The sequence below is a fragment of the Lontra canadensis genome, unplaced genomic scaffold, assembly GCF_010015895.1.
Source record: "Lontra canadensis isolate GAN:19392208 unplaced genomic scaffold, GSC_riverotter_1.0 scaffold5, whole genome shotgun sequence".
In the NCBI taxonomy this organism is placed as follows: Eukaryota; Metazoa; Chordata; class Mammalia; order Carnivora; family Mustelidae; genus Lontra; species Lontra canadensis.
Window position 1 is genome coordinate 34748745 of NW_022630999.1, and position 25110 is coordinate 34773854.

Sequence of the window (25110 nt, forward strand, 5' to 3'; positions counted from 1 at the left end):
AGAGGGAGCGACTTCAGCCCCGATTAGAACCAGACCAGGGCTGCCTCAGCATGGTTTGGGGGGGGGGCAAAGAAAAGGGGAATAGGAAGTGCCAGCTGCCCTAGCCCCCCACCCACCTAGAGCTGCAAGGGAGGGGCCTTAGGAGGAGCTGGATTGGGGCCAAAAGAGATTATCTGCCCCTTCCCCTCTGGGTTGAAGGCAGGTGTCCTCACAGGGTTAGAAGAGGATGCTTAGGTTTTAGCCTTTTGGGTTCCAGAGGTGCCCCAGAAGAAACTTGAGCAGGGAAAATGGTGGCTCTCCCAGCTTTATGGCATAAGGAATGGTGTGTGTGTTGAGTGCTTTTGAGACCCAGTAGCCTCTTTCATTGCTTGGTGTGGAGGTGGGTCTGCTTACCTCCCCTTGCACTCCTGGGAGAGGATCCTTACCATCAGGATGGACATTGGGCTGGGGAAAGCTAGTTGGGGCTAGGGGCTGTGAGGATGGCTCGCTGGCTGGCTGGCTGGATGGGTGGACGGACAGACGGACTGATGGGTTCTTTCCCCCAGCCTGGGCAGGCTGTGGTCCCTAGTGACTCCTTGAATCAATATAACTGGAGTCAGTAACTTAAAACTGGCTGTTTGCCAAAGCAGATGTGACCCTGTGGTGGCGGGGGCAGGGGTGGGAATGGCTGGTGTCAAAGAGAGAGGCCAGTGCCAGGCATGACCTGCCTGATTTGCAGCTGAGTCCCCAAGCAGAGGGCAGGCCCCAGGGTCATTCCAGGGGATCTGCTTGTCTGTCTTGGGTGAGAGCTCTTCTCCTGCATGTTGCACCTGGGGATGGGGGAATGCTGCAGTGGCCACGGGGGTAGAGAGAGATCTGTGCACTCCTGCTGCCTGCTGCCTCTCTGTCCTTAAAGCAGGCCCAGGAGGGGCTGCTGTGTCATCTTTGTGTTCTCCAGGGAAGCACAAGGGAGGGAACCTGAACTCTGCATCCCACCTCGACCTCCTGGCCTACAGCTAGAGCCAGCCTCTCAGGAAAGAGCTGGGTGGTCCATCTGGGTTAGGACTTCAAGCAGGTGATGGAGCCTCCTCTCCCCCCTCTCTCACCTCTTCCTTTCTTTTCAGACTTTCCCCATCCAAACTCCCGTAAGACTGATGAATTTAACCCATGGTCCAAGCGCCCATAGAATCTCTAAGGATGGGATTCTGGAGGAGGCAGGCCCCTGATATGTCGCATCAAAATGGTGCCCAAATGTGCCCGTGCTTTGGAGAGGGCTCTCAGCTCCCCACAGATTTTCAAAAGCATCTACAATTCCTAAAAGATAAAGAAAGGGCAGGCTCATGTCCCCATTCATGGTCTAAGAACAAAGGTGTAGTGGCCATTAGAGGTAGAGATGAAGAGTGGGGGGTGGGCTTCAAGTGTTCGTAGCTGGGAGTGTGAAGCCTGCTCCCTGCTGAGGCGGGCATTGGGCAGGCAGAGGGGAGAGCAGCTACTTCCCTGGCGGGGTACACTTAGAGAGGGGGACAGGAGCTCCCTTGGTGAGCAGGGGCTGGGAAAGGCCTCCTTGCGTGGTGGGAAGGGCTCAGAGTTTTGCAGCCTGGTGGTCTGGGCCTGAGCCCCAGACTCATCTTTCCTCAGCTGTAGACCTCTGTAAGTCTGAGCTCATCATTTGTGAGTGGGTGGACTTGAGGCTGAAGCGATACATGACAGGTACGGAAGAAGGTGTGGAGAACCTCATCCACCCAGGAGCGTATGTTGTTCTGCTGGGAAATGGATATATCTATGCCCTTCCCATCCACACCTCCCTGGTTCGGGGGACTGCTCCAGTCTTAGCTATAGAGCTTCTGGGCTCTTCTTTTCTCCCCATCCATCAGCCATCAGGCCCAGAATGGGCCCCCACCTCCAGATGCATTTTCGAGAGAACACAACAGTCAATGCCAGACACTGCCTTCCCCCTCAGCCCCCCATGGGGTGAGCCCTGCCCCCCTTCAGCCCCTGCTGGCCACCCCAGGAAGCAGGAAGCTGGGAATTTAATAAAATCCCTTCTCCACACGACTTGGGACACCGCGGATAGCTCAAATCGGAAGAATTTTAAAAATTTCCGAGGGGAGCAGGCGGCGTGACCAGTAAATTGCTTTTCTGCACTTGGCTGAGCGCTGACAATGACACCGGGCTGGGCCTTTCACGCAGCTTGGCCGGCACCTGCCTGACATTGTTCCTACCGCCAGGCTCGGCTAGGTCCTGGCCTTCACCAGACAGGCCAGGATTGAGCCGCGCCAGGGAAGGGGGGCTTCCGCGACCCACCCGCTGTCACTCCCACAGCACCGTTCCTCTCTCACTGCCTGGTTTGTTCAAGTTTTGAAGTTTCCTTCCACACCCCCTTTGGACCTGACCACCCCCTACACCTGACTTCCTCTGGGAGGTTTAGAACCCTTCTTCTAGCTGGCTAGAATAGGAAAGCCAGAGACAGAGTCCTTTGGGACATGAGGAGGATGGGGAACTGTCCTGTTGAGTAGCACTTTTAGCTTCTTAGGGCGGTGACATCATCCATCCATGTCCAGTCAGGTGTTTGTTCACAACTCTGCTTCTTGCTGAATCTGAGAACATGTCTAGTCAGTTCCTGGCCTCAAGATGCTCCCATTCTAAGGGGGGCAGGGGTGGGCTGTGATCCTGCCTCCTGAGAAGTACAGTGGGGCAGGCATATCCTGTTCTGTCCAACCAAGCAAGACTCCAAGGCTCTTGAATCCAGAAGCTTGTTTCCTTCTTCCTGTCATTTTTCCTCCTGAAGTAGGTGGGGTAATATTCCTACTTCACCGTTGGAGAGACTGAGGCCTGGAGTGGGGAAGGGATTTGTTCAAGGCCAATGCTAAGACTCAAGACTCTGGATTCAAGGTCTTGTATTCTTTCCATGACACCAGACAGATTTCTTCAGAAAGAATACCGGTGGGGCAATGGGAGTTCCAAGGGGTGTGCTAGGGGTTCTCAGTGAAATCTTCCCCTTGGGTTCTTGCTGGTAGGGTCTCCATGGTACAGATGATCAGAACCGAGATAGGTGTCTCTGACAGAGGGCACCTGACTTGGAGAGGGCATCTGGTTTTCGTAGAATGTTCTGGACTGAAAGGGTCCCAGAGCCATAGGTGGGTGTTTAGGAGGGTAGTGCCTGGGGGATTCTGTACTCCCCTCCCAGCTTCATTCCCAGCAGGGAAGGGGAGGGGACACTATTGTTTAAATATCTTGTGGTTGTCTCTGCCAGTGTCAGCAGGCGTGGGAGAGCTCTGAGGTCACATTGGGCCCCCAAAGGGAGATGGAAGGTGACAGGGAGGAGACTTCCTAGCCTCAGCAGGACCTTCTGGCTCTGACGTGGTCTTCTAGCAGGAGATGTGTAGGTGTGGGAAATCAGGGTGCAGACCCATCAGGCTGACAGCGATACTTAGAGCCACCACCAGGCACAGTGTCCTTGCCATGGGGCAGGCAGGCACTTCCTCGCATCATGGAGGCTCAGCCTCACAACCAGCCTGCAATGAGGGAATTTTGCAGAAAAGAAAGCGAGGCTCAGAGTCATGACATAACCGGCCTCTGGCCACACAGCACGAGAGATGCAGAGCTGGCCTCCACTCTGGGTCACCCGGCTCCAGGCCCCAGGTTTATGAAACAGCAGTATGAGGGTTCTGTATGAGGGTTCTGGCAGGTCCCAGCCTTGTTCCAGTGGTCACCCTGACTTACCTTTGCTGTATGACCTTGAGCAAGTTACTTAACCTCTCTGGTCTCAGCTTCTGCATGTGTAAAATGGAAAGAAAACTACCAACAGAACAATCCCTGCTCCGTAAAGGTGAGAGCAAGGGTCAGCACACCAGCCCCTGGGTCTCTTGTTTGGGGAAGCCTCCCTTGCCCCCATGCCCATGTCAGTGTGGCGAGCTCCCCTTCCCCAGGGCCCCATCACCTCCTGGTGACAACGACAGGGGGGATGTGGATGGATTCCTCTCTTGGAGCAGCGGCTCTCTTCCACCTCTGTGTGCCCCATTTTTTTTTTTTTTTTTTTTGCTGGGTCATGTTGCTGACCACTCACAAGGACTGTGGCCAAACACTCAGGGATAGGACAGTGCCAAGGGCCTTGCCAGGCTGCCCTGGGCTTGGGGAGAGCTGCCACACCTCAGAGGGGCTGAAACCTGTTGTCTCCACTTTGGGCCTGAGGATGGGGACTTGTTCTGGAATGTTGGTGGGTAAATTGGCCCCTCGGGCTTTAATCAGGTTGCCGGTAGGGCTAGGAGATGTTTGGAGATTATTGCTCTCATATCTAAATGGCACAATGCTCACAGGTCACTTAAACCACTCCTGTGCCAAAAATGGGGCCAAGGACAAGCCTCCCATGGGCCACTGAGCAGAAACACTCTCAAGACCCTTGGGGTTAAGTCCTGGCTTTGTCACTGGCTCCTGGGGTGACCTCCCTCTCTGGGCCTCAGTTTACACAGCTGGGTATCAGTGAGGTGAGCTAGCTGACTTCTGTGGAGCTTGAATGCATGGGCTTTGGTGTAGGAGGGACCTAGTTTAGAACCGTGTCTGTGCTGCTGGGCAAATTTCTTAACGTCAACCCTTTGCAGTTTTCGCCTTTTCCCACCTGTAAAGTGGGGTGACAAGCGGGACCCGCTTCTTAAGAGTCACTGTGGGAGTTGAGATAACGCACACAGGGTGGCTGGCACAGTGGCTGGCACTCTGGCAGTATCTGACAGTAGCTATTGGGTCATTTTCCTGCTCTGTGTGAGTGTCAGGTGTGTACCCTTCTGCTGGGTACTGAGCAAGGCTGGGAAGGACATACTCCTTGCATCAGTGGCCTCAGGGCTCCTCTTGTCTAGGTTGAGAGCCCAGCCCTTGGACTTAAGTCTGCACCTGAGCCTCACTGCACCCCCTCCTAGGCTGTGTGGCCTTGGGCAAGATTCTTAACCTCTCTGAGTCTCTGGTTCCTCATTACATGGGCAATAGGGATGATAGTACCACTCCCAGGCATGTTGGAAGGTGTAATCAAAGTCATGTCTTGGGCCAGGTATGCAGTAGGTGCTCATTTATGATGCTGCTTCTCATTAGCCATCAGCATACATTCATGGGACACTTGCTGCATGGGTGGCCTTGGACTGGGTTTTGGAGGGGATGCCAAGAAGGCATCCATTCAGCTTTTCCCTCAAAATGTTCCCTGTGAAGAGATGACTGACACTTTGGGCAGCTTTATTTGCCCCCCCTCATTCTACCTCTGCCTTGGACCCCTTTGTACTCTGTCACTGTTGCATGACCCAGTGTTTTCCATGGGGCTCACGGGGATGCACAGGAGCTCAGGCTTGGGGTCCAGCTCACCAGATCACACCCTCTCTGGGCCACTTCATAGTCTCATGACTGAGCAAATTGCTTGGCTTCTCTGTGGCTCATTTTTCATGTGGGCATTAGGGTAGAACCTCCCTCTTGGGGTTGCTGTTGGGGTGAATTGTGGCTACCCCAGGGGAAGTACTTGGCACAGCACTTGGATCATTATAGGTGTTAAGTAAATGTGAGCTTCAGTTAGGCATTTGACTTTGGTGTGTCTGGAGGCCTGTTTGTCTACCAGCTCATAATTCCTGGAAGTCAGGGGAGGCTGGACCCATCCCGAGGGCCCCACAGCATCTGGCACAGACCTGGTGAGCAGGCTGAGTGTTGAGTCAGTGATTTGAAGGAGCCCCAGCTTCTCTGGGGCCAGACACCTGCATTCAGGCCCCTTCTGGCACCAGCCATGGGCCGAGGGAGCTCAGGACCTATCCCAGCCCTTGGGGACTTGAGAGAAATCTGAGGGATCTGTGCAGGGGGACAGGGGCTCAGGGTGCCATGGGTACTTAGGAGAAGGGCCATGAAACCCGACGGGGGGGCTGGAGGATCTGACCAGGGGAGATGCCCCATTTGAATCTCAGATTAGGAACAAGTTGGGCGAGGACACTGTGAACCTGCGTGTATGTGTGTGTGTGCGTGTCCATGTGCATGTATGTGTGTATATGTGAGCGCGCATGCATGCATGTGCGTGTGTGTGCATGTGTGTGAGTGTGTGTATGGAAAAGCCATTGCAAGCAATGGGACATCTCTCCATGGAAGCAGGGAACAGCCCGATGTGCTCAGGGGACTCTGAGCCAGCTAGAGCATCAAGTTTAGGAATAGGGGTGATGTGAAAGGCCAATCATAGGCATTGAGTGCTGGAATAAAGGGCTCATATCTGATCTTGTAGGCATGCCGGACCACTCCCCACTCACCTGCGTTAAGGGATTTGAAGAAGGGATTGGCAGGAAGGGGAAAAGAAGGGAGCTGGGGTCTTTAGGGGTCCTGCCTCCTTCCCCAAGCTGGCTTCAGGCTTGACTGCCAGGGGTACCCGTATTGACGATCTGTACAGAGAAGGCTGATGTGTTGGGAGAGGGGCTTCTAGTCAGCCCCTTGGGTGGCAGCACTTCCCTCCCATGCTGATGCCTCAGCCCTGCCAATCAATACATTGATAGCCCTGGGAGCTTAATGGACAGGCTTGGGGGTGGGGAAGGGCCCTTTGCAACGTCACTGTTCTGGCTGGGTTGGGTGTGGGGACGATGACAGGAGAGAGGGAAGAAGCCTGGGGCTGAGGGGTGAATGGGAATGTGAATCTGAGCCAAACTCACATCCAGGGGTGGGCTTGGCCTTCCCCCTTTCCTTTCTGTCCACAGATGCCAGCTGGGGGAAATTCATGGGCTCTAGAGCCAGAGATGGGTTCAGATCTTGGCTCGGTTGCTTTGTGTACAACATCGTGGGTAAGCCGCTTGGCCTCTCTGTGTCTCCCTTTGTCATAGGGTTGGCAATCATCCTGACCTGCCCAGGTTGTGTGAGGAGAACAGAGACCATGTGCTTAGTTCAGGCCTGGCGCAAAGAAAGTGGCCAGCAAGTGGGAGCCAGTGTGGGTCTCACCCTCTCAGATAATAATCCCCAGTGCACTGGGGCAGGCAGCAACTCCTGGGCCCGAGTCCAGACCTGCTCTCTAGGAAGAGTTTGAGGAGCTGCATTTTGGAGTGGAGAGCGGGGCTGACTCTACCAGCGACCACTCCTAAAGGGGTGAGTTGAGAATTTGGAGAAGCTCTGAAAGCCCTTGGCAGGGCTGGCCACACTGGTGCTGGAGAAGGAGACAGGCGGTGGTGGAATGTGGCCGGAAGTCTGTGGGCTGCCCCTCCGGGGACTGAGGAGACCCTCCCTTTCTGGGCAGGCTGCCTGGAGACAGGGGCATGGATTATAGGAGGCCTCAAGGCTGGGGACCTGGGCGGGAGGGGGCAGTGTGACCCCATCCTCCTCTGGAGTTAGGGGGAGTGAGCTCAAGGCTTCAGCTCTTTCATGTTTAATTCCCGCTCCAGTCCCTGCCCCAACTATGGCTTGTGGCCAGAACGCAGTTGCCATCCTGAACTGAGGGAAGGGAGGGGATGGCGAGAGGGGAGAATGAAGGCAGGCAAGGCTGACGTGCTGGAATGCTTGCGCTCTAGGCTGACGGGGATTTGAATCTTGATTTCTTTGCTCACTAGCGTGTGCCTCGGGATGCGCGAGGCCCCCTCTCCAAGCCTCAGTTTCCTCGTCTGTAAAATGGGGACTGTACTCAAACCAACTTATGGGGCCACTCTGGGAATTACATGAGGCAGTTGACCTAAAGCAGTTCTTAAACGCTCAATAAGCAGTGGCCGTTCAGAAAACGAAACACAAGAAAAAGGAAAAAGAAAATAATTGTGGCTGTTGTTCCTAATACCATCTTTTTTCTGAGATAAATATGATAAGCAGTTCCCATTCTGTCAGTGAGAAAACCAAGGGTTAGAGAAATCAGAGATTTGGGCTGGAGCTGGACGACCCCAGAGGTCAGTCAGTGCCGGTTATCTTGAACGTGTGTGGTGTGTGTGCTGAAATGAAGCCTGATGGGGAAGGGGCGGTGCAGCCCAGGAAGAACTAGGAGCCCCCAAACATGTCTTCAGAGCAGGAGTATGTTGGGGAAACCGAAATCTACAGCCAGACAGAGCAGGGGTGGCTGATGATACCCCAGTAGGAGGGGACCTAGGTTAATGCCTGGGAGCGGGTGTTGAAATAGCCCCAATCTCTTTCCACCCCATGGAAGGTTCCCCCCAAGGTGCCTAAGGGCAGAGCCTCAGAAGGTAGGAGAGACCAGATGGTGCAGGATCCCGAGTGGGCACCATGCTGTGGGCAGTGGGGAGCCAGGCTTAGTGGGCAGTCAGAACCGGCCTCATCCTGAGCGTTAGAGAGCCGTGCCCACAGCGGGAGACTGCAGGACGATGTGGGGGGCTCTGTCCCACTGGACCCCTTTTCTGTGCCAGGGCCTGGGACCTTGACATACCTTGGGAAAGATTTGAAACTATCAGGCCATTGCTGACTCTGTGCCATTCCTGAATTGAGGAGTGAATATTTCCACCACAGCCCAAGCTCTCAGGGTAGGGAAGGGGCTGGTAGGGAAGGGTAATTGGGGGGGGCCTTAAGCTGCATGGGGACCCCACTATGGGCCATCCTGCTGTGGGGAAAGCTGCTTTGACCCAAAAGAGAAGCTGGAGTGGAGGGAAGACAGAATCACAAAGGTGCCTTCCTCTGCCCAAGGACACGTCCTGGCTGTGCCCACCTGCTCACCTTGTGAGAGCCGCGTAGTCTCATTTTTTCCCCACTGCAGCTTCTCAGCACCCCAGGTGACTGTGCCCCTGGAGGGGGCTGAGCCCGTGGACAGCAGCGTCAGCTCTTCTAGGAGGGCCTGGAAGACAGGCCCCCTCAGGCCAAGTGACCTGCCCCTCAGTGAGCAGGAAAGCAGGAGGGAGAGAATGTTCCTGAGGCAGACACTAGAGCTCTGCTTGCCCATGTTCCAGCTCTGTAGCCCTGGAGAAGTGCCTCAAAGGTCCAGTCTACACAGTGAGCTCCGACGGACGCCCACCTCCTGGAGTGGCTAAGGGAGTAGCACGTCTAGGGGGCTTCTTAGCAGAGCACCTGGAACAGAGGGAAGCTCAGCAATTGAGAGCTTTCAGATGCCCCATTGCCATCCCTCTGTGGGGCACTCTGCTCGTCTGGGTAGTGAGTGCTGGGGCTGATTTTGGCCTGCAGGTTTCTCTCATCCTAGCCACAATCACTTAGCAAGCATTCATCGGGCACTTCCTGAGGCCAGAACAGGAGACCCCAGGATGAGCCAGACAAGCTGCAGTCTGGGGCTGATAAGCCATTACAGTAATGTCCAGAAATCCTAACCCAGCTGGCGTGGGGGGGTGAGGAGATAGGGCAGGAAAGGGCTTCTGAAGGAGGTACCTGAGGGCAGGTGTTAGCTGGGAACAGGGGGCAGGGTGCCCTGGGCAGAGGACTTGACCTGTGCAAAGGCCCGTGGCTCCCTAGAGGTCTTGCCCAGGAAGCCCAGGGGTCTCTGTCTTTTCAGAAGGAGGGACTCTGTTTATGTGTCAGAGGCCACCCCTGCTACCTCCCTTGGGAAGGATGTGACCACAGAATGTGGCTTAAATGGTGGAAGCTGGGCAAGATGGATTGTTCCCTCCACATCCTAGGGAAGGGCCACCGGATAGCCCCTGCTGACCCTGGGTCACCCGCACTGCCTCTGTCCAGTGGGCCAGGGAGAAAATCGTTAATGGGAGGCTGGCTTCTGGGGCAGGGCAGCTCCCCTTGGGGACCCAGGGTAAGGAGATTGGTTTGACCTCGGGTCGATAAGGTCTCCTGTGAGCAGGAGGAGAGTTGGAGGACAGGGAAGGAGGCTGGAGACCCGCCCTTGGGGGGAGGGGAAAAGGCAAGGCTCCCTCAGGAAGTCATTCTGGGGGAGGTCGAGAGCCATAGATGGGGGTTCTTCAGGACATGTGCCCACCAGGTGTGAACCTCATGGGGTATGGAGTTCTTCCCTCCCTGAGCATCGGGATATGAGAAGAGGTGGGTCCCAGGTGTCAGAATCTGGCTGTGAATTGGTGACAGGGGCTGGCCATTGAGAATAGTGGGAGTGAAGGCTGTGCACCCCTGGTGGGCCAGCTGCCAGGCCCCGCACCCCTGGCTGTGTGGCTCAAGGCAACCGACTTAACTTTTCCGAGCTTGGGTTTCTGCGTCTGTTAAGCAGAGGGGATAAGCCCTCCGATGGTGCAGCATCAGAGGTGATAACGTCTTCCCGGCCTGTGACTGTGTGCAGAGGTGCCCCTTCTGTGGGATGGGAGTATGATCTGCTTGTATTTCCAGACAGGCTCTGTCTACGCAGCCTCACCTCTGAGAGGGCCCCCATGTGCTCTCTTAGTTATGCCTCCTGAGTACTTGCTCTGTGCTGGGCACTGTTGTAAGACTTTCTGTGTTTCTGTGGAGACTTTCTGTGGAGCAGCCCGTGGGGTGGGTGCCATCATCACCCCTCTCATTTCCTAGGGAAGCTGAAGTCCAGAGGGGTTGGTAACTTGCCTTGGGACTCTTAACGAAGAAAAGGCACACCCTGGGTTCTGACTCTGGGACCTCCTCCTGATTGTGCAGCTGGGGCAAGCAAGGCTCAGCAAAATGGGGCTGGAAGAGGGGCTTTGGAGCCATAACTGGGGCTGATTCTGCCGTGGCTTGTTCTGGGAACTTGTCAATTTAGCTTTGAGGCCTCAGTTTTCTCATCTGCAATGTGGGATAATAGTTCCACCCTGAGGATGATAGTGGAAGGTCAATAATGTGGTCCAGCTGGAGTGCCTGGGGGGGCCTAGGCTAGCAACAGGGAACATGTACATGTCAACTTGAGGACAGAGACCCTGGGCTGGGCATGGGATGCAGCAATGAGGAGAACACGGTCCCTGCCCTCGGGAGCTTATGACTGATAGGTGAGACAGATGCTTGGGCAGCCCTGGTCCCAAGAGCTCTGTGACAGGCTGAGTCGGCCATGCTCTCATGGAAGTGGGGTCCTTCCTGCCCAGCATCATGTTGGACCTCGTGGGCACACAGAACAAACCAAGATCGCTGTCTGGGCTTCAAGAATCGTTCAGCTTTATGGTGAAGATGGGATGGAACAGGCATACATTTAGTAGGGCCTAGGAAAACCTAATTTAATAGTAAATGGAATGACAGGACTCCACATCTGTCCAATGTTCTTTTGTCCATTCATTCATGCATTCAAGAAATGTTTGAGTTTCTTCTATGCTACATGCTGGGGTTATAGCAGCAAACAAGGAGACAGCCCCAACTTTCATGGTACTGCCAATATAATGTTGGGGGGAGACAGACAAAAGCCAGATAAGTAAATGTTATGTCAGGTTGGTCAATGTTAGAAGGAAAAAAACAGCATGACAGAGAGATGGAGAATGGCAGAGGTAGAGCTGCTTCAGAAAAACCGCCGAAGAACGCCAGTCTCAAGGATGTGACATTGAGCAGAGATCCCAATGAAGTAAAGGAGCCAGAATGTAGAAATCTGGGAAAGACCACTGAAGCCAAAGGAAGAGCAAGTGCAAAGGCCCTGAGGCTGGTGTGTGTTTTGTGTTTGGAATGCTCGGTGGCATAGTAAGGCAGCCAGTATAAGCAGGGGTGAAGAGTTGTAAAGGGTGAAGAGGGGGCTCACCCTGAAGACCTTGAGGCGGTGGTGGGGACCTTTGTCTAAATGTGATGGGAAGCCCCGGAGAGTGTGGAGGGGGAGGGAGCATTACTCAAGGTGACTGGGTTTGGTGGAAGCCAGATGACCAAGGGGCAAGAGTGGGAACAGAAGGCTGGTGAGGAGGTGGCTGCAAGTTGTCCAGGTGAGAGGTCATGCTCAGGATGGGAGACTGAGAGGTACATGTTGACATAGCCAGGGGCAGCTTCCTGGAGGCTGTGGTCAGACACGAACTAAACCTCTGAGGATATGGGGAGTTTTGGTGGGAGATTCAAAGTGAAGTCCCCCACAAGAGAGGCCAGGAATGTGGGCAAATGCCAGCTGAGGGTGGGTGATCGTGAGGACTCCCTGGTCATGCAGAGGAGGCCTCCCGGCATCTACTCCTAGGGACGAGTGACAGTGGATTCTGGCCCACTCCTTCCCAGGGTGACTAGCCAGGCCTCTGTCCTTCCCTGCTGTGCACCCAAACAGCAGCTCTATGCCCCCCACCCTTCTCCCATCTTCATACCGATTTTGATCCTGTACTCCACACCTGCTCACTTGACCTTCATGGCCACCCTGGTCTGTAATCAGGGTAGGGACTCTGCCCTGCTCTTTCAGTGAGAAGGAGTCTGTGTGCTCAAGGTCACAGGAGAAAACTCGGCTCCGGACTTCTTGCTTTAATTTGGGGCTTTGGTGGAAAGGTAGCAAGCTTTGCTGTCAGTAGACTGAGCCCTGCTTCTTAGCTTTGCCACTTCTCAGCTAGGCCACCTCAGGCGACATGCTTCCCCTCCCTGAGCATTGTTGCCTCATCTGTGCAATGGGATGGTAACAGAACAGGTGCGGGTCTATGCTGGACCCAGGGCCAGCAAGGAGCGGGCCCTGGCATTCTTGTGTGAACGCGGCTGCTGCGTGCAGGGCCCCTGGTCCTTCCCCGGTAGACCACTGATGCCGCTCTCCCTGGCCAGGTGCTGGCGGCCGAGGAGAACGTGGACTTCCGCATCCATGTGGAGAACCAGACGCGGGCCCGGGACGATGTGAGCCGAAAGCAGCTGCGGCTGTACCAGCTGTACAGCCGGACCAGTGGAAAGCACATCCAGGTCCTGGGCCGCAGGATCAGTGCCCGCGGCGAGGACGGGGACAAGTATGGTAGGTACCAGCCCCCTCTTCCCTCACCCAGTCCACAGGTTCAAATCCCAGGTCTGGCCTGTCCTGGCTGTGTAACTTGGCACCTGGCACAGCCTTTCTGGCCCTCGGCTTCATTGTCTGCAAACTGCAGGTGCAGTGTGTCTACCGGAGAGCCTTGCTGGGAGCACTCACTGCTTTGTTGGGAAAGGCCAGTGGTCATGGGTATCTGTGGTTTCCCTGGCATGGCCCAAAGCTGGTAGCCGCTCCCCATGGCCTTGCTTCACCAGCCCTGGGTTCAGGCGCTCAGAGAGGTGGGAGCCTCTGGGTAGTGCTTTCTGGATGCTGCTGGCGGTGCTGGGTGCACATGGGTGTGACTGTGGGTGGACGTGGGTACGAGCACGGGTATATGCTCTGCAACTTGAGCTTGTACACCTGTGAGGAATGGTGCTCCTAGCACCTTGGGCTGTGGTCCCTTTGACCTGCCCTTGACCCTGAAACTGCCCCGCCCTCCTCTGGGATGTTTGGGAACCATTCCTCACCTCATGCTGCCTCTGCAAGGGGGCTGGGAGGAATGAGACACCCTGAATCCCTTGCCACCCCACACGCGCAACTCACAAAACCCTCAACGGTGAGAGAAACACATAGGACTGCACTTTCCCAGAACCTCAAGAGAGAAACACATAGGATTGCACTTTCCCAGAACCTCGAGAGGATTCGGGGAACTCTGTCCCATGGGTTCTTGCCTCCTGAGGCCAGGTTCTGAGAGGTGTCCCAGCCAAACCGCCCCTCCCCCGGCCTTGGGCGGGGGAGCTGGGGCTGCAGGAGGCCCGATGTGCGGGGGCTGGGGCTCGGGTCCCGGGTGTGCGTTGTGGTCCTGCCAGCCTAGCCTGTTCGGGGTTGATGCCCCACTTGCCCGCCGGCCCCTGCTCGTTGCAGTCAAGACATGACAACAAGACAAATAATTTCTTGGACCTTTTATCTTGGACACCATTTATTTTCCCTCAGCCCCAGGGCAGGACTGACCTCATGGTAGGGCCCAAGTGTGGCAGCTGCACCGTCACTGGGGGCTGGGGCAGGCCAGGCCGGGCAGGGCTGGGCCAGCCTGGGCTCCCCGTCTCCAGGCCAGCTGCCTCCCTTCTCCCTGTGCCATCACTCTTTACTGCCTCCATTCCCCTCCCTCCCTCTTTCGCCTTCTTCCTTTCTTCATCTTGCTGCTGCTGCATTTCTCCTGACCGCTCTTTCTCAGTCCTTCTCCCCTCCTTCCTGGTACTTATCCCTTCCCCTCTTTGTGTCTGTCCATCTCTCTGTCTTCCCCTCCCCACAATCTCTGTCCTCCCTGCCTCCCTCCCTTGGATCACAGCTTTCCAGTCCCTCCTCCTCCCCACCTCTCCCAGGTCCTATGCTGGCCGCCTCTCTGGGGCCTCTGTCTCTCTGTGCTCCCCGCTGTGCTGGGCAGACCCAGGTGGTGCTTTTCCCTGGGATCTGCTGTCCAGTTGCTGCCAGGGAAGGGGCAGCTGGCTAGCTGGGACGGGAGGGAGGTGCCCTCCTGGGGAGTCCCTGGAGCTCTCACCGGCCCCTCCAGGCTGGGAGAGTACAGGGGGGTCAGACGCTGGTCTGAACCATCTGTCCATGCCCTGAGACAGGAGGTAGGAGTTCGGGAGGGAGAGGAGCCCAGAAATGGCCACCCCTCACTCCATAAGTTACTTGCCTCTCATTTCCTCTGCCTGAGCCAGACAGAGACTCAGGGGATCTCACATTCTGTGTGATATCAGGCAGGACCTTTTCCTCCCTCCTCTGAGCCTCAGTTTCCCTTCTGTACCATACTAGGCTTGGACGACCGCAGGGCTTCCCATGCCTGGGAGTCACCAAGGGATCTGGTTAGGTGCTGATGTTCATTTGGTGGGTCTGGGGTGGGACCTGAGTTCTGCACTTCTAATCCATGCCCAGACAGTGCCTATGGGCCACACTGGGCACATCCAGGAACTAGCCCATTTTGGCTTCTCCAGCCCCACAAGCCCCAGATTGAATCATTCTCTCTCAAGGAATATGTTTATCACTCCTCCAACCCACCCCCTCTTCTCCCCCCCAAAAGCCCGGGCAGCGTGGGGCTTTGCTGGCCGCTGAGGCTGTTTCATTTAAGTGTCGCATTAGAAACGCAGATGAGGCAAAGGGACCCCATCTGTGAGCCCTGGGAGAGGAAGTGAGACAATGGAGCCAATTGAGGCTTCCAATCTAGATAATCAATACAAATATTATTGGGAGGGTGATTTATGTGGCCAAGCAAGCCTGGAGGATGGGGCTGTGGTAGGGGCCGGCCCTGCCTGTGGGGGATGGGCAGCCGGTAGTCCCCTGTCAGGCCAGGAACACCCCACCCCCCCATCCCAGGACAGTCCCTCCTTCTCAGGACTCTGTGGGACTGAAAGAATGGTGCGGTCTGAGGCTTGCAGTCATAGGCATTTGTAATGTAGTCTGGGAATGGCAGCAAACACCAAGTATAAACAGGGACCCCAGGAACACCTGGAATCTGGAATCCTGACAGACACCTGGAATCTCAGATTCGGTGGCATCCTAAGGTGTTGGACTCAGGGCAGGCACAGGCGCAGGCCCACTTTAGTCTGGGGCCTGGCCCAGGAGCTCTTGGCCTGCTTTACTGCTTCACATCTGTGAGTGGTCTTCGGTGAGATCTGCAGAGATGTCAGCCAGGCTCCCACAGCCTGAGGATCTCCCCAGGGCTCCCGAAAGCTTTCCCAGAGCGCTCTAGGATGCTAAGGGTGGGCGGGGCTCTGGAGGGACAAGTGTGCTAGCCCAGAAAGCTGAAGGTTTAGGAACGGGGACTGCTGGCCGGCCGTGGCTCCAGGTAGGGCCCCCCTGCCCCCCCAGCATGGTTACATCAGGCCCTCCCCTTCCTGCCCTTGGCCCTGGCCACCTCTGTCGTGTAGGTAGTGGCCCTGTTGCAGAAACAGCCCCAGGAGGCAGGACACCTGCCTTTTGGTTGCCGCTCTGCTACTGAGCAGCCCATGGAGTTTGGGGCAAGGGTGTCTGGCTCTGGGCTTCGTTTCTTCCTCTGCCACGTGAGAATGAGAAAGGCCTCCTCTACCTGCCTCTGAGACTGACACACCTGAGCCCGGGGTGTGGTGGCACCAGGTCCTCCTGGCTGCAGGAGGCTGGGCTGCCAGTGACACAGGTGGAGTTTCAGAGGATGAGGACAGGGGTGGGAGTGGGGGTGGGGGAGGTGATTTTGGGGGCACTGAGTCAGTGCTCAGGGGAGTGGGGAGGGACCCTGGCAGTAGGAATGGTGGTATGGGGGCAGTTCTGCTTTTATAAGCAGTATGATTAGATATTCTTTCCTGTTGTCATTTGAAAGAAAAAAGGATTTTCTACTTTACAAAAAAAAAGACACAAAAACCCCCCAAATCCAATGTTTTGTAGTAGAGCCAGGCTCTCAGGACTGACTGTGTCCAGAAGAGCCACTGGAGGGGCTGTGTCAGCCAGAAAGTTGATGTTTGAGGGGATGAGACTGTAGACTCCGGAGGAACAAGTTTGAACCCAGCTCCACCTCTTGTGGGCTGGAGATCTAGGATCTGAGTTAGCCTTTCTGATCCTCTTTGCTCTTCTTTGAAATGGGGTAATAGAAATGAGAGCATCTCCTATACTCAAAAGATTATGTGTGATTATTAAAGCAAAAAAAGATGAAGAATAACTACTTGAACTCATTACTGTTGTATGGGGTACCCTCATGGGCTCTGGTAGAGGTTCCCCTCTCAGGAGCTGGTTCCTGGGGCTTCCAGAAGAGGCCAGGTCTCTCTCGTATCATGGGACCCTGGCATGTCATTTGCAGGCCCAAGAGGCATCTTCAGTGTGATTCCAAGCAGCAGGTCAGCTTGCCTTGGCTGCTGTCGGGCCCGAGGAGGCAGGGTCTTTGGACCTTCGTGCTGGGGGTGGTCTGATCATTTCTCAGTTTGAGCTGGGGTCCCTCACTCACTCGGCACAGAATTATTGAGTCCTGGGGCTAAGGTGTGAGACACACCTGGTTTCAGCCCCCAGGCTGCTCCTGGGCCAGAGACCCTGCTCCATCTCAGGGGGCTGACTCTGAGTAGGAAGAGTCTAGTTCTCCAACTTCCAGTTGTGACCTTGGGGCCTTCTCACAACGTCCCTGATCCTCAGCTTCCTCCCCATTCATGGGGGCTGGGGGCGGGGTGTGGAGTTAGCACTCCTTGGCTTCCTTGAGAGCTCAGGCGTGGATTCGTCTGTGAGTCAGCTGTGGTCCAGCTGTGTGGGGTCAGGAGGGGTCAGCCCGTCCCAGCATGGGCCTGCACCTTCCTGCACTGAGAACATGAGCTCCCTGAAAGCAGTGACCCTTCCGCACGTCCCTATGTCCCATACAAGTCTTGGCAGAAAGCAGGTCCACACTTATGCTGGGGGAAGGCATAAAATAACTATGGGGCAGCTCCCAGCGTCATTGGGGACTGCCCTGTGTGGCTCACACAGGGAGGAGTGGGAGGCGTCCAGGGCTTTGGCTGAGCAGATGACAAGAGTGGGGGGAGTCCTCTGGTCCCATTTTCCTCATTCTGGAGGGCCAGAATGGAGGGCCTGCTGGAGGGCTGTGTTTCTACAAGGAGCAAGGGCTGGTGTGGCTGACGCCACAGGGACCCCCTACTCTCTGAGTCGGATGCCCGGAGTCCATATAGCAGTCCAAAATGTGAGACGGTGTCACGCCACTCTCTAAGGTGCTTGTCTCTCTTAGGGTTAAATCCCAGTCCTTGGACCAGTCCGGAATGGCCTGGTTCTTGATGACCACTCCAGCCTTGCCTCGCTGCCCCTTCCTTGTCCACTCGGCTCCGCAGTCCCACCCACCAGCCAACAGGCCAGGCGTGCTCCTGGCTAAGGACCTTCGCGTTTGCTGTTCCCTCAACCCTAGGATGCTGTTCTCCCAGACGGCCTCATGGCTGGCTCCCTCATTTCGCTCAGGCTTCTGTTCAATGGTCTCCTTGTCAGAGACTTCCCGTCTCTGTCTCCTGGCGGGCAGTTTGTTCTTCCTAGCATTTACCATCACGTAGTTCGCCTTTTGCTCCCTGTCTCCCCTGTTAACAGTGCAAACTCCTTGAGGGTAGAGGGCTTCTGTCTGTTTTGTTCACTGCTGTATCTCCATGCACAGAGCCGGCCACCAGCAGGGGCTCAATGTGTGCTTGAGCCAGTGGCTGTGCGGAGGAGCCCTGTGTGTGTCTGGGAGTGCTCCCCCTGGGGCAGGTGCCGCATGGAGCTCAGGCACACAGTAGATGCTTGGCAGATCAGTGCTCCCTGCCTCCTCTCCCTCCTCTCTTGCCCTCCCCTTCCATCCTTCCAACCTGCCAGCTCTGCATCATGCAATGGGGGATACAGAGAGCAGCAGACCTGACTTCCCCCAGGGCTCTTGCAGCTCGGAAGAGGCATTAAAACCCCTGCCCTTTGAGCTCATGTCCCATAACTTCTGTCCCCAGTGAGGAGTGGTCACCCACACCTCGCTGACTCTGCAGCTGAAATGGCCACACTAGAGCTATGGCTAGGATTAAATATAGCTCCTGATCAATCCCATTGATTTTTTTCCCTCTTCCTTTCCAGCAAGCCCACGTGGCCTGCAAAAAACCTCCTTTGGGGACATTAGGAGAAGGGGACTTTGGGAGAAAGGATGTGTGTGTGTGTGTGTGTGTGTGTGTGTGTGTGTGTGTACAGTGATGTGGAAACATCTCCAGAAAGTGTTCCTTCTCCCCACCGCCTCCTCCCCACCTGGTCCACCTTCAGAGGGAGGAAGGGAGGACTGATTTGCATTGACCTTCCTGTGTCTTTGGTGGCAAGGACATTTCCTCACTGGAGAACACCTGAAGAGTGGCCAGGGGCACAGTCAGCCCTGGAACCATAGAGGCCTGCCAGCTGCTAGTCATCTCACCTAGGGCCTGGGGGTTTTGGCTCCCACACTGCTCCTGCAGGTCTGGGGGGGTGGTGGGGGGGGGCTTGAGGCTGAAGCTTGAGGCGGGGAAAGAAACCCCCCTTCTCTAGCTTTGTTCTCTTGGGCTTCCTCCTTCGGTTCCTGTCTCCTGTGTCTCTCTTTGCACTGTGTCTCTGTCTGGTTTTTTGGCTGCCTGTCTGTGTCTTTCCCTGCTGTTTCCTACGCTTCAAACCAAAGGCCGTCAAAGTGAGGCCCTGGGTCACGCACTGGGAGGCCCAGTTAGGGAATCACACTGGAATCAGTCAGTCAGTCGGTCGGTCGGTGTCACCTCCTTCTTCTCTGCCATGACCGGCCTGCAGGATGTCTGTCTCCTGCTCCTGCCCGCCTCAGAACCTCTGTCTGGCTCAGACGAGCTCTGGGGTTACTCCGCCGGCGTTCAGATCCTGGCCCTACTGGGCGGCTCTGGGCGCGCAACTTGTCTGCTCCGTGCCTCAAGTCTCTTCACCCATCAAAAGGGTGTCATAGTCTTGCCTCAGAGGGTCGCAAGGACCTAACGAGGCATTGCACATTCAGTCTAAGCACTGGGCCTGACGGATGGTAAATGCCCGAGTAAGTGTTTGTTGAGACTTTTCAACTATCCTTGTGACTTCAGGCACTTAGGGACGAGAAAAAGGCAGCGCGAGTTTTTTATAGAAAGGGCTTTGTAGGCATCCTTACCGATGGTCCTTCTGTGTCAAGAGAATGAGGTCAGAGCAAAGACCTTCCCTGCCCTTGGCGTTGACTCACTTACTCCCCCAGGAAAGGGACTGATGCGGAGGGAACAGAAGCGTGGATGAGGTAAGGCCTGGACTTCTGGGCTCGCCCGCCAGGGCTCTAACTCCATCACTGGGTAACCTTGGGACTCCGTTTTCTCACCTGGAACATGGGGATGATAATAAGTTCTCACCTCATGGGATTATTATGAGGCTACCGTGAGTGACAGAATGCGTATGGAGCCCACTACCTCATAAGCGCTGAGTAAATGTACGTTACTGATAATATCTCTAGAGGGGCAGTACTGAAAGAGGCCTTGGAGGTCGCCTAGGCCCGGCCCAGAGAGGAACAGCGTTTTCACCTCTGTCACACAGCAAACTGGAAGACGTGGTAGTAATCCTGAGGCTAGGGACAGGTGGGTGGGAGCTCAGAGTTTGAGTGAGTCGGAGGAGTAGCAGCAGGAGAACACCAGCGGGGGCAGAGTGGCTAAGGGACTTGACTGTGGACTTAGACGGGTCCCAACACATGCGCTGCTTTGATCACCTGTGTGCCCTCGGGCAAGCCCCTTCACCTCCCTGAGTCTTGTTTTCTTTAACTCTTACCTTAGATAGTGTTACTCATATCTACTTCACAAAGCCGTTTATGCGTTTACTAAAACTTACTTGTTGGTCATTTCCTATGAGCCAGGTATGGGCTAGGTACTGGAAATCACAGTGGTGTATAAGACGGATAAGGTCCTGCTGTCGTGGAGCTTACCTTCCAGTGGAGAGACAGATTGTAGAAAAAAGGAATATAGCAATTAAGACCATCTGGAGAAGAGCTCTAAGGAAAATGGAGCAGTGTATGGGGAGCGCTGGACTGGGGAGGTGTAGGAAAGGCCTCTCTGAGGAAGTGATATTTGAGCAGCAACCTAAGAGAAGAGAAGCCTCAATGGGAAGCTCTAGGCAAGGCAGCCTCGGGGTAGAGGGAATAGCAAGTGCAAAGGCCCTGAGGTGGGAGTGTGCCTGGTGTGTCAGAGAGGAACAGCAAAGAGGCTTGTTGGCTGGCAGGCTGTGAGTGAGGGTAGGACATAGGAATGACCAGTAGGGGCCAGAGCGTGTGCCCGCTATGGGTCTCCCTGAAGACGCTAGATTTTAAGTGGGTTGAAGATCCCTAGGAGGCTTTTAGCAGGAAAGAGATAAAATTAATTTTTTATTTTTAAAGGCTTTTTCTGGCAGAGGGTGGAGGCTGCTGAGTTGTGCAGTCTGGGTGGGGGGGATGCCTGGAGAGGGGTTCTGATGATGAGGGGAGCCAGATAACATCCCAGACTCCTCCTGCCTGGTCTGGTACAGGCCTTGAGAATGGAACTGAGCCCAGATGAGGTTTCTAAGCTCCTGAGAGTCGCATGTTGGGGGCTTGGGTCATGAGAAGGGGGAGTGCGATGCTGTGGGTGAGGTAGGCTGTGAGCAAACCTGGCCTGGGTGGGTGGGGTCTCTCTCTCTCCATCCTGCTCGCTCTCTCTTTCTCTTTCTCTCTCTTTCTGAGAACTGCTGCTGTTATTAGTCCCTGCAGACTTTACATAATTCTGGCCCGGCTCCCTCCTCATTATGTCATGCGCCCGAGTGGAGTCTAGGTCACGGCAAGGCCTGCTGTGGTCGGGAAGAACAGACTTCTGGCTCCCCGGCATGGTATCTGGAGCAGACCTTCCCCATGCTGGGGTGAGGGCAGCTAGGCTTGTGGGGGTGGGGGTGCAGCCCAGCCCCAGTCTAGGCCTTTGGACAGTTCAGGCAAAGGCCAGGCTTGCTGTGGTGGGCCGCAGCTGATGAGAATTAGGGGTTGGGGGGCAGGGAACTACTCCTCTCCAGAGTTGGGGGCCCTCCCCTGGTGCCCAGGCCCCAGCGGAAAGTCAGGCAGACCCGATGTCAGCCCCTCCTCTGAGTTGCTTTTCTGAAAGCCAGTTTCCTAAACTGTAAAATGGGGACAAAGCCACCCAAGCTCAAGATGATGTATAAATTTCAGTGGGCTCACACAGGAGCCAGAATGGTAGGAGCTGTTCTGAGGACAGAGGTCCAGGCACATGCTGGGAGAGGGGCAGACTTCCTCTCAGATTCACTTGGGGTCTCTTGGGCCATAGTTCTGGGGCCTGACCCCTTTTCTACAGTCTCCCATCCCTAACCTTCTCCTAGGCTCTGCCCCAGTCCCAGAGAGAATCAGAATAGGGGTGAGCCTCTCCCTCCCCCTTGCACAGAGCAGGAGACTGAGACTCAGAAGAGGGGTGTGCCTGGCTCAAGGTGATACAGCCTAGCATGGCGATGCCAGAAATGGAATCACACCCCGTAAGTCCCAGTCCAAGGGATGTTCTGATGCACTTCGCCGTGTGGGATGCCCGTAACCCTGGAGGATGCTGAAGAAGTTCAGGTTAGAGGGCATGCCTGGGGAGGCAAGTTTGACTCCACTTCCACCATTTACACACATCTGATTTTTTCCCAACACACTATGCTGTGTGTTTTTGTGTGTTTAGGGGAAAAAAGTTTTGTTTTGCAGTTACTATGAAACTTACACAATATTATGAAACTTACACTTCCCTCACCTGGCCTCTGATAACAGGTGCTACGCCCTTTCTTTCTTTCTTTTTTTTTTTTAAGATTTTATTTATTTATTTGACAGAGATCACAAGTAGGCAGAGAGGCAGGCAGAGAGAGAGGGGAAAGCAGACTCCCCGCTGAGCAGAGAGCCTGATGCGGGGCTCCATCCCAGGACCCTGGGATCATGACCTGAGCGGAAGGCAGAGGCTTTAACCCACTGAGCCACCCAGGCACCCCTGCTAGGCCCTTTCTGCCTTCCTTCTGTGGGATCCTCACAATACCTTTTGAAGATTAAGGATGATTACACCCATTTTACGGGTCAGGAAACTGAGGCCCAGGGTCACATGGTTGGCAAGCGGGGCCAGGGATTCATACCCAAATCGGCGCGTTCCAAAGCTCTCACCTTTCCCTTACATGTGCTGTCTTCTTCACCGCCCTAGGATGGGAGACACTCCTGAACCCCACAACCTCTGTTCTGTGTGGGGCCAGAGTTTTGGAGGAGATGCAGAAAGCAAGCCCCAGGTTGCTCTGATGTTTGGCCTGGGTTCCCAGGGAGAGCTATAGGGAGTTTGAATTAAAGGGGAACAGGGAGGATGAGGGGCTTGTAACCCCCTATCTCAGTACTGCTTAATATTCTTGACTGTGTTTACTAGGGATGGGGGAAGGTGGAGAGAAGAATGTGCCTTCCCCTCCCTCCCTGTTACTAGAATTACTAAATTCTTGTTAGATCTTTAAATTTTATGTAAATTCTTCTTATTTTCCTTGGAAAGGTGGGGTATCATATTTTAATTAGTAGTGGTGTCAAAGGAGGGCTAGATTAATTATTGGAAATCCTGAGTTCCAGATGGTTTTAATTTTCACAGCAGGGCACCAGGGTATATATTTTTAAATTTTTTTATTAAAATCATACCTAGTGTATTTTAGGGGCACTGAGGTACACTCTTGGTGGCTCCAAGGATGCTGTATTTAGGGCTATGATTTTTGTTACGGAGAAGCAAGTCCCTTGTCACTAAAATTAAAAGTTTGTGGGTGAGGGAGGGGCAGGTGCTGGGAAGCAAAGGGTCAGAGATGGGAGGGTGAGAATGAGGAGGTCATAGGCAAAGAAGGCAGCAGTGGGGAGGAGGTGTTGCAGAGGATTCAGGCATAGAATTCAAGGCCAGATAGGAGAAAGAGCTCAGAGAGGATGGGTGGCCTACTGAAGTCACACAACACCTTACTGGGGAGAAAAAGAGGATTGGCAGATGGACAGGGAGGGGTCTGGACATGGCACATCAAGGAACAGTCACCCTTAGACCACTCGACACCCTTTCACAATCAGGGCTTTGGGGGATCAGCTCTGGAAAGCACCCTCTCCTAAGGGAGGCTCTATGGAGAATGGGTCATTAAGTTGAGGTCTCCTACTTCAAACCAGGGAATATTGTGTCCCAACTGGGATGTCTGGGTTCCTGGTAGTTAGCTACATTTTAGCCTCTGTGGCCTTGATTGAGAAAGTAGAATATTCTGAAGATAGTTTCCATTCCCGGGGTCCTTAAACCTCATTTCACTGGGCCTTCCCCACTTTGAGTGGCAAAGGTATGTCAGGGGAGGGGACATAGCAGGGGTTCTAGATGTTCGCCCTGGAGGGAGAGGCCTTTGGCCCAAATTTTGAAGGAAGTAGCTTGATGTCCCCCAAGGCAGGGTGTGTGCGTGGCCATGCAACCTTGCACACATTTTTCTGTGCCCTAATTCCGGAGACTGCTACTTCTCTGGGATTATTGGTGGCTGTGTGTCCTATTCTGGGGAACAGAGGTGAGGGGCTGATAGAGTGGGTGATAAGGTAGAGTTAGCCACGAGGGACAGAACAACTCTCCAGCTGGAGCCATCTAGGTCCCAAGTGGAGTCAAGAGAGGCTGGGGGTGGGGAAGCTTTCTCTGGCTGCCTAAGGGGCAGGGTGCTCCAATGAGACCTGTTCAAAACCTCCCCCATGCCTGATGTTGGAACAGTGAGGGGGTCCAGGGACGGGGTCAGTCGCTGAACTTTTCCGCCAAACCATTGTCCCTGATTAAAAAAAAAAAAATGTGTCTTATTCTCCTTCTGCCTTTCGAAGCCCAGCTCCTAGTGGAGACAGACACCTTCGGTAGTCAAGTCCGGATCAAGGGCAAGGAGACGGAATTCTACCTGTGTATGAACCGGAAAGGCAAGCTTGTGGGGAAGGTGAGTGATGGTCTGGAATTCCCAGGGTATTTGGGAGGGTTCCCCCCGGCAACTCTGGGTAGCCAGAACTGGGTGCTCAGGGCCTTGTCAGCCCCAAATGGAAAACAAGCTGGGTGAGTGTGTGTGTGTGTGTGTGTGTGTGAGTGTGAGTTTCTGAGTGTAACCTCTTCCTTTAGCCCCTTCTCTACCCACATCCCTGAGGTATCCACGGCCACGACTTTGGGGAGCAGGCAGGGTCCCGCTCTCTCCTGCTGGTTGTGGACCCGGAGGGGCTCAGGGCTTCCTGGCTGTGTGTGTCTGCTGTCTGAGAACAGGGAAATGGCTGGCCAGGGGCTGCGGCCACAGCATTGGTTGAGTAATCGCCAGGGGTTTGCAGAGAAATACAGCATCTCCTGGATCCCATTGCCGTCTCAGTGCTGGGCCTTACGGTTCTAGCATTTCAGGAAGATTTTACTACTTGGGCATAGGCCACAGAGCTGCATGTAACAAATTAGGGTGGGGTGTGGGTGTGGGGGCGTGGACCCACATGGGGCTCATAGTTTCCACGGGCGCTGCTCAGTGTCCCCCTTTTTTCTTGGGTGTGCCTATTTGTGAAGTTCATAAATTTGCTTCCTTTGGGGGCTCTGGTGCAGGGTGTTAGGGTATTGGCTCCATGGTGCACACGCTCTGTGTTCCCTTCCCTTTGTCGGGCCCCTACTGACCCCCACCCCATATCCAACTTGCAAAATGATTCCGTTGGGCAGGTGGAGTGAGGGGTACAGGGTAGATCCTGATTCTAAGGAGGACGGCTCTTCCTATTTGGCGGCAAGGCCCGGGCTGGTGATTTGCATTTCTTACACCGTGTTGGGAGGAGGAAGCACAGCCTCAAGCCCCAATTCCTGTTTAAGCCATGGTTTTGTTTTCTGGAAGCCCCCAACTCTTCGCTGTCTTCCCCTCCTCCACACCCTAGTGGCTGCGGAGAGTACAACAGGCCAGGGACTTGAGCCCGAGTACCGTTGCTTCTTATTTGT

At 54.9% G+C, this 25110-nt stretch overlaps 1 protein-coding gene across 3 annotated transcripts in view; it reads left to right on the top strand.

Moving 5' to 3' along the window:
* The window catches only part of FGF18 (fibroblast growth factor 18), a 33579-nt gene that overhangs the window by 1631 nt on the left and 6838 nt on the right, over positions 1 to 25110 (top strand). For all 3 annotated transcript variants that reach the window (XM_032851801.1, XM_032851799.1, XM_032851800.1), the window contains exons 3-4: positions 12508 to 12688; positions 23994 to 24100. In XM_032851801.1, the coding sequence (XP_032707692.1) occupies positions 12508 to 12688; positions 23994 to 24100 (288 nt within the window). The remainder of the gene's footprint in view (positions 1 to 12507; positions 12689 to 23993; positions 24101 to 25110) is intronic.